The sequence below is a fragment of the Erythrolamprus reginae genome, chromosome 1 (assembly GCF_031021105.1).
Source record: "Erythrolamprus reginae isolate rEryReg1 chromosome 1, rEryReg1.hap1, whole genome shotgun sequence".
NCBI classification, from domain to species: Eukaryota; Metazoa; Chordata; class Lepidosauria; order Squamata; family Dipsadidae; genus Erythrolamprus; species Erythrolamprus reginae.
In genome coordinates this window covers 176,055,360-176,064,778 of record NC_091950.1, presented here as the reverse complement: position 1 = coordinate 176,064,778, position 9,419 = coordinate 176,055,360, and the positions used below count along the sequence as shown (strand labels likewise).

Genomic DNA, 9,419 nt, shown 5'->3' with positions numbered 1-9,419 from the left:
ATGTGTAGTCCTTGACTTATGACTGGTTACTTAAAGGCCATTCAAAGTTATGACAGATTCCCCCAAAAGGTTTTCAGAGTATGAGACGCACTGGAGTATAAGACGCCCCATAGATTTTAGAGAAGGAAAACAAGGAAAAAAGTATTCTGAACCAAATGATGTAGTAATATATTTAATAAAATTAAAGTGTAGCAGAATAATTTTTACAACCATGTACACTTTTACAAACTTCAAACTTGGCAAGTTTAAGACTTGTGGACTTCAACTCCCAGAATTCCTCCTCCAGTCATGCTGGCTCAGGAATGGGAGTTGAAGTCCACAAGTCTTAAACTTGCCAAGTTTGAAGACTCTTGCACCCCTAACCCAGGGGTCTTCAAACTTGACAGCTTTAAGACTATGCTCCCAGAATTCCTCCTCCAGTCATGGTGGATGGGGTAATTAGAAGGCAAAACCAGCTCCGTTTTTGCAAAAAACGTGCTGTTTTTCAGCCAGGGTTTTTTTTTCCAAAAATGGGGTGGGCAAAGGGGAAAGCCTACAGAGAGCTCCTGGGTACTGGGGGTTGGCAAAAAAAATACTATTTTTTTTGGTGAAAAATGGGTTGCAGGGGCAGGGCTTCAGGACAGCAAAAATGGCAGTATTCGGTGTATAAGATGCACTGACATTTTAGTGTGGTGTGTGTGTGTGTCTTATGCTCCAAAAATACGGTACTTACAACCTGGCTCCAAATATAGCTGCCCCTCCCCACAGTCATGTAACTGCATTTTGCCTGCTCAGCAACCAGCCTGCTTTGAGAGTTGTTTCCAGCATCTCACGGTCACAAGACCACAATTTTGTTGCTGAAATTTTTTGCTTTACTTCCAGTTTGTCTCCGTTTTTTGGCAAAAAATGCCCCATAGTGAATAATAGGTTTGCTTAACAATTGCAGTGATTGCTTAACAATTTCAGATTTGCTTAATGACCATGGAGTGATTCACTTAACTCCCACCACAAAAAAAGCTCATAAAAATTGGATTGGGTATGTGGGGGCGGGGAGAGATCGACTTTACAACGTTCACAATTTTCAATCGTGATGAGCAGGATCCATTACAGTCATAAGTTAAGGACTATCTGTAGTAACTTAAGACCACAACTCTATCCGACATAGTGGCAATTCTAATTCTATTTTAACACAGGTATTGCCATCACATGACATTTTGTGAAGTTTTTCCCATTCGTAGAGCTGGGGTGACCCTGCCCTGCGCGTGATACATCCGGTCCGTGGCCCGCCAGTTTGACACCCCTGTATTATATAAATACAAATATTGTAGCCTACTACGTAAAATAAACCATGTTGGATGGCACAAATGGAATGTGGAATTTGAAATAGTTTTTCTTCAATGCAAGCCATTCATCTACCATAAATCTCTATAGCAAGACTGTGAAACTTCTGGCCGGCAGGGCGGATGCATCATGTGCTGGCCACGCCCATGCCTGGTTTAATGAAGGAGGAGGAGCCCCAATACATCACCCGATGCCGCCATGATGACATGAGTTTGACACCCCCGCTCTATACCAAAAGCTCTGATCAAGTTGAAATTCATATTACAGTTGTTGCAGGAAACTCTTACTGTGCCTATTTTTATTACAGCCCAGAGATCCCCAATAAGGTTCTGATGCACATATAGAGCTTCACAAAGGAAACAAAGATGGCATGCATGCAGAGCAAATAATTAACGGCAAGCTTCAATAAGCACATCAGACACGGAGCGCATAGCACTCTCCTTGGCATGTTTGTTCAACAATAAATGGCAGGGATTCCCATAGTATTTACTTCCAAATACATATGAATAATTTGGCAATCTCACAGAATGAGTGCAATGGGCTTTAGTTGTCAGCAACTGGGCACAGAGTTAAAGTCTTATTATTAATTAATTGGTTAGGTTAAATAAAAATTTAAAACTTTTAAATAATCAGCATGACTATTTGAATAGACTGCTTGAAACCTCCTTCGGCATTTTAAAAATAAAAATTCTTACCAGATTAAAGAACATTTTAGAACAATCATTTGTCACCTTTGTGCATCCAGTGGAATAAACACAAGCCAGCTTAACACTCATGACCATGATTTTTCTAAATCTCTTATAGTTGATTAAAATATATGGATTAAATCTAGTCATAGGATACGTCCTACTAATATCACAGAGATTTTAGCTGTGATTTCACTATGTCTAGTGATATACTAACCATCATTTCCTTTTAATGACCCAATAATCCTTTGCAGGGTAGAGTCTGGGCAACTGAATGGAGCTGAGTGTTTACTGGCCAGATGCCTTTCCGGTCACCAATGTGGAGTTTTGTTCAGCAGATACCCTCTCATTGTGCCCAGAGAGAGAAATATCTACCTCTAACTAGGATGGAACTCATAGCCTCCTGACTGTGAGGCGAAAGCTCCACTTCTAGGCCACCGCACCACTCTTCTAATGATATACTAATATAGACTACTATACTAAATCGAGGTCAAATCCAATACGATGATTAAGCGAAGATTGATTTGAAGCTGTAAGACAATCATCTAGAATCCTTTCTTGCATCAGCAGAATAGTGTTATTTTGAAACCCTGGTTTTCAATTGCTATTATTCAAAGTATGCAATTTCTAGAAATACTCCTTTCACTAGATTAAAGAACGGTGGGGTTTTAAAAAAAAAGAAACACCCATTTTTAATGGCTATACAAAAGTTTTTGTTCAGAACATTCAACTTATAACAAAAGTCCCTCCTTTTTTAGACACAGATCAGAAAGTATGGCTTTTGAGTCAGCCAAGGCTAAAGGGAATTCAAAGGATTGTTTTGAAATGTCACTTTAAAAAAAAAAGAAAGCATTGAAAAACATATATTAAATTAAGGTCATATTTGTGTGCATAAATATTTTCATCCCATTGGATTTCCTTGATTTATCCAAAAAGGTCTACGTAGCAAAGAGAGACAGGAGACCTATCATTATTACAGATGCATCTTGCCAATGTCTCTGTGTATGATTTATAGGCGTTGTTGTTGAAAATACGGCATCGCTTGAATTCCTTGGTAATGTCAAGTTGCAGATGTTTCCTTCACAACAAGAAGTGCATACCTGGGAAAAAACCACACCACTTAAATCATTTTTCTCACAACTGATAGAAATTTCATTAACAGAGGCAATCTACACATTATACCCTAAAGTTTGCTACTATTGCTGTTTAAAACTGCTCTGGTGTGTATATACACACACACACACACATACACGGATGGGCTTTAGCTGGAATGTTAAATTGAGTGCTTGCGGGGCCGGTGCGATTTTGCTTCTGCACCTGTGGAGATAGCAAAATCACGCACGGAGCCGCAATTAGGCCCATGTTTCGACATGCGTGGAAGCAAATAAATCTCGCTGAAACAAGGGTGCACCTGCGTCTGTGTGCGTGATTTTGCTATCTCCACATGTGCAGAAGCAAAATTGCGCTAGCCCCGCAAGCACTGACGAGCCGCGGCGGTAAGCCCAATTTAGCATTCTGGCTAGCAGCACACTCCTGTATATATATAATATATAATGACGGTCTTGGTATATTCGGGTTTCTTCCCATGTAGGATTTGGAAATTTCTGGCGATGTCTACGAAAACATAATATATAATATATATATATCACATAGGTTCAAAAGCATAGTTGCTGGAAAGATGAAGGACATATGAAAGGATAATTGATGAATTTTTAAAAAATAACATCAAGGCCCATCTTAACATTATAGCTGTAATTAAAATTTGCTTAACCAACCAGAAACCGTTTTAATTGGGGAAAAACAGCTTGGCTATACATTTTTGATTAGAAGGTGCAGTTAACTTTTAACTTTGGTGAGCTATCCTTTGCAATTGGCTACCAAGCGAGGATGGGCAATTACCCTCCTATTTCACATCATCAAAACATAAATTATTGATTTTACATATTTTAAAACTCGACGGGCGAAAAAAGGTAATACATTTATGATACGATATCAGAGAAGCTACTTTAAATTCTGATAGAATGTCTTCCCCCAAAGCATTAAGCCCACCATAAAACCACCTCCATCTATTAATCGTCATTTATATTCCTGGAGGAAGAAGGGACATTTTCTCCTATTATTATCAACTTCTAAATCACAGGGAGGAAGGAAAGAAAAAAGACCTGACTGTGGTAGCATCCATTCAAAATGAAAGAATGTTACATTCTGATTTGATGTATACGTTCAATTTTCTAGCAGTGGTTGGAAATCCCGGTTACCACTGCAGTGGGTCCCAATTGTGAAATTCAGAAATATGCATTCCCATTTTATAAAGGGGGACAAGCACTCCTTAAAATGAACTTTAGAAAAACTGACAATCCTTCCAGAACTCCAAGAAAGTTGCTCTAATACGTATGTTGATTGTGTGGAACATTTTATGTAGATCATTCTATCTACATCAGTGGTCCTCAACTTTTCTAATGCCGCAACCCCTTAATACAGTTCTTCACGTTGTGGTGACCCCCAACTATAAGTCTAGAGCCAATTCTCCCAACAGAGCTTTAAGCTGATTGGCAGGAAGATCAGAGGGACAACCCCACTCTAAACGCCTAATTGATCAGATTTAAAAATATGTTCCAAAGTGACAGAATATAATCTTTAGTTCCTAACACTATGGGAAATTTTTCTATTGTCTTAAATGATTCCTGTGAAATGGTCATTCGACCCCCAAGGGGGACCCGATCCCCAGATTGAGAACCACTGATCTACATTAATTAGTTCAGGTGACCATCTGAAAACGTAACTTATTTCCATGGTGGCGTAGTGGTTAGAATGCAGTACTGCAGGCTAACTCGCTGCTCACTGCAGCAGTTCGACCCTGATCGGCTCAAGGTTAACTCAGTCTTCCATCCTTCCGAAGTCGGTAAAATGAGGAGCCAGATTGTTGGGGGCAATATGCTGACTCTGTAAAACCGCTTAAAGGGAGCTGTTAAGCACTGTGAAGCAGTATATAAGTCTAAGTGCTATTGCTATTGCTCTACTGTATGCCAAAGCCATTGTTAATAACATTCCCTGGGTAACATTCTTGTCTGCATCCGTTTTTCAGTTGAGAACTTCCATTTTCTCACCTCTTCAATTGGTTCTTCTTGGTAATCATCAGCATTCACCTAAGGTTTCTAGTACACCTATCTTCTCCATTACATCAGTATTGGTCCTGTCCATTTAGAGGTTCCTCTTCACTAGCGCTACTGGAATGCTCCCAGTGACCGGCGCGGGCGCATCTGGTGGGTTGGCGGGCATGCATCAGCATGTGATTTGGCTTCTGCGCATACACCGGAAACCAAATCTTGTGGGAAGAAGCTTGTGCAAGCAAGATTTCGGTGATTTTTGCAGATATTTTTGCTTCCAAGCATGCATGGGAGCAAAAAATCGGCGAAAATCACCCAAATCTCACTTGCACACATGTCCTCATGTGTGATTTGGTTTCCCGTGTATGTGCAGAAGCCGAATTTCACACCAACCCACCCGCCCGTCCACTGGTCAGCTGGAGCTGCACAGATAGCACCATTTTTGCTACCAGGATGCCAAATTGGGGCATACCGGTTGTAACCCTCTACTGGACATGAGTCCTTAATTCCAATGATTTCTTCCATTTAAATCTTTCTCATTTTGAGAATTACAGTCATAATTACAATGTGAAACAAAGTAACTAATTTCAAGTAATGTCCTTGAAATGGCTCCTACAAAAAAGAGCCAATGCATCAATTTGTTTAATCTCTTCTCCTTACCTTGAGTCCTTTATGCTGGAGAGCGATGCAACCCGTAGTCAAACAATCCTCCAGTGGCACACATCTCTTGGTGACTGATACACTCTTTCCGTTGGATTCCAGGGTATGTTGAGAATAGCAGTATCTTGTTGCTACCAAGAGAAATAGGATGTTTTATATCTAGGGTAATTAGTTGTGTACAGATGTGCCAGGAGTACAAACTAAGTGAGAAAACAATGCCCACAGCAGCGATAGCAAATCATGCTGTTATCAAGAAAACTGCACCAGAAATCAAACTTGGCTATCTTTATAAAAGATATCACAGTAAGTACCAGCATTTAGGTCATGGATGAACTTTAAAAATTGCGAAACAGGATCTGATCAATTTAGCTGGGAAGCCACTAAGAAACCTAAAGGCTATAGGCTAGAAGAGAGAAAGTCAAAACCACCCCTGCTCTTAAGGAAATTATAGATGTATTCCATAACAGAATCAAGTTTTATTTATAAAGCAAGTTGAGAGGGAGGGGGAGAGAGAGAGAGAGAGAGAGAGAGCATTACAAACATTTCATATGTATACGTTTGTTTATAAGCCTAGAAAACGTTTTCCATCCCACTTTTAAAAACAGTTTCAACTAACTTCATTCTGTACTGCATGTAGGAAAATTTTGCATTTACAGTAAGATGTTCTAGTACAGGGGTGAAATGCTCCTGGTTTGCCTGTCGGTCATAGGAGAACCGGTTGCGAAAGGAGCACAAGCCTCCGCCTACTGCCTGGACGCCGCCATTTGGATTCTTTTACCCTCTGCATATGCGCAAAGTCTTCTGTGCATGCGCAGAGGGTAAAAGAACCCAAATGATGGCATCCGGGTGGTTAGGTGGAGCCTCATGCTCCCTTCACAACCAACTCTCCTACAGGCAGGAGCAAACCAGGAGCATTTCTCCCTTGTTCTAATATTAGATGCAAGTAATATTTCTTTTTTGTTATAAAGTTTCACATTGGCTTGCATTAAAAAAGCTATTGCAATTATTTAAAATCTCCCACTATGCAAAGTATAGCACAGTGGTTCTCATCCTTTCTAATGCCGCAACCCATTAATACAGTTCCTCATGTTGTGGTGACTTCCAACCATACATTTAGTGCCAATTGTCCGAACAGAGCTTTAAGCTGATTGGCAGGAAGGTCAAAGGGACATCTCCAATGTAAATGCTTGATTGGTAAGATTGAAAAAAATACTGTATGTTCCAGTGAAGGGCTACCAAATTTTTTACTATCACACTGTGGGTGTAGCTTATGCAGGGCGCCCTGCATTTTCTTTCAACGTCTTTCAATGCAAATTGGATGCTCTGTGGTGGAGCTCCATTTTCGCTACCCCACTACGTTTCCCCCCCCCCCCATCCAGGCAGTAGCCCACCCCTGGTTCCAAGGCACCAGAACAGAAGCTTTAGTTCCTAACACCATGAAGAGATCCATATTCACTGCTTTCCTGGCCCTTCATTCCTCCACTCGAAACAGAATACCCTACGAAACTAGACTTACAATCCTGGGTCTTGAAAGCTTAGAACTACGATGCCTTAAACATGATCTAAGTATTGCCCACAAGATCATATGTTGCAATGTCCTGCCTGTCAAAGACTACTTCAATAACACAAGAGCACACAACAGATTCAAGCTTAACATTAACCTCTCCAAACTTGACTGTAAAAAATATGACTTTAATAATCAGGTTGTTGAAGCGTGGAACTCATTACCGGACTCCGTAGTATCATCCCCTAACCCCCAACATTTTACCCTTAGACTATCCACGGTTAACCTCTCCAGATTCCTAAGAGGTCAGAGTAAAGGGCGTACATAAGTCTGCGGAGAGGGGCGGCATACAAATCTAAATAATAATTAATTAATTAAATAAACTAGAGTGCCTTCCGTCCCCTGTCCTATAGTTTCTCCTATATCTTGTATTTCTTCTCTACTATATCCTCTATAACCTTCATTGTGTATTATTGTGTATTGCATTGATTTTCAACCTTTTTTGAGCCGCGGCACATTTTTTACATTTATGAAACCCTGGGGCACCCTTCCTCCCCTTCACTCTATTTCTTTCTCCCTCCCTCTTTTTCTCCCTTCCTTCCTCTTTCTTTCTTTCTCTCTCCATCCCTCTTTCTTTCTCTTCCTTCCTTCCTCTCTTTTTTGCTCTCTTTCCCTCCCTACCTCCCTCTATGTCTTTCTCTCCCTCTCCCTCCCTCTCTTTCTCTCTCTCTCTCTTGCTTTCTTTCTCTTTCTTGCTCTCTCTCTCTTTCTCTCTCTCTCTCTTTCTTTCTCTCTTTCTCTCTCTTGCTTTCTCTCTCTCTTGCTTTCTTTCTCTCTGAGCTTCGCGGCACACCTGACCATGTCTTGCGGCACACTAGTGTGCCACGGCACACTGGTTGAAAAACACTGGTGTATTGGACAAAATAAATAAATAATTTTTTTAAAAAAAGCTGATTTACCTCTTGGACAATATACATCTGGAGCCCATTGGTTGCATTCGTAGTTATCAACCGCTTGTTCACAGGTAAAACATTTGAATCCACCAGGGTACGGAGTTGCTGAAAAATGCAGATGCGACCATGACATCAGTTACAAGGTTAATCGGAACATTTTTCAAAAAATATATATCAACAAGTTCAGCCTCATTGGCAGGACAACCTGAAATGTTGGTTCAGCACATTTCTTCGTATGCATGTGTGTGTATATATACATATCCATAGTTATATCACTTTTAACAAGAAAGATTCTCATTGATAGATAAAACTTTTAAATCAAGATTCCGAAGAAGTCAACTAAGTAGATTTCGCTACCATATCTTTCACCATTTTTTAAAAAAAGTAATAGAAAGAAACAGGACAGGTTGGGAAAAATATATTTGTTAACATACTTTGCTTTCTCTATAGAATCTCAGGACAGATTACACAATGATCTTGTTTTATAAGGCAGATGTCTTATGACGCAAATTGGACTAAAAGACAGTGGCATCATATGTGAGTTTTCAGTTTAGCAATCAGGGATCTTATCCAACTGTAATCCAACATATTAACTATATCACACTGGCTCCAAAATGTTGCTCTAATGGTCAGTCAAATCATAGCTTAAAGTAATTCAAAGCAAATCCATGACTTGTTTTCCACTCTCACCTGGAAATTTTTAAAATACAGGTGGTCCTCGACCTACAGCAGTTTGTTTAGTAACCATTCAAAGTTATGCCAACACTGAAAAAAGTGACTTATGACCAGGAGGGGGTGCCGTTCCTGGTGCTTCCGGTGTGCTGTGCACGCAACTCCGCGTCTCCGGTGTGCGTGTGCATCTGAGCGAGAGTTTGCTTCTGTGCATGCTCAGGAAGCAAAATCTTGTGAGGATACGCGTGTGAGATTTCAGCGATTTTTTTTGCTTCCGCGCATGCACAGAAGAAAAAAAATCACTCGGATACCCGCACACACATGCCACAGATGCAGAGCTGCGCACACAGCTCAATTTTCACTACCGGTACAATGGCGTCGACCGTATCGGTAGGAACCCATTACTGCTTATGACCATTTTTCACACTTACGATCTTTGTAGCAATCTCATGATCATGTCATCAAAATTCACATACTTGGCAACTGGTTCATACATAATCATTGTTGTGTCCCAGTC

At 40.4% G+C, this 9,419-nt stretch overlaps 1 protein-coding gene across 2 annotated transcripts in view; it reads right to left on the bottom strand.

Moving 5' to 3' along the window:
• Nucleotides 1-1,590: 1,590 nt before the first annotated feature.
• The window catches only part of LYPD6 (LY6/PLAUR domain containing 6), an 87,301-nt gene continuing 79,472 nt past the window's right edge, over nucleotides 1,591-9,419 (bottom strand). For both annotated transcript variants that reach the window (XM_070731508.1, XM_070731510.1), the window contains exons 3-5: nucleotides 8,237-8,335; nucleotides 5,774-5,904; nucleotides 1,591-3,106 (exon numbers count right to left, since the gene is read on the bottom strand). In XM_070731508.1, coding sequence (XP_070587609.1) covers nucleotides 2,945-3,106; nucleotides 5,774-5,904; nucleotides 8,237-8,335 — 392 coding nt within the window. In that variant the 3' untranslated portion in view covers nucleotides 1,591-2,944. The remainder of the gene's footprint in view (nucleotides 3,107-5,773; nucleotides 5,905-8,236; nucleotides 8,336-9,419) is intronic.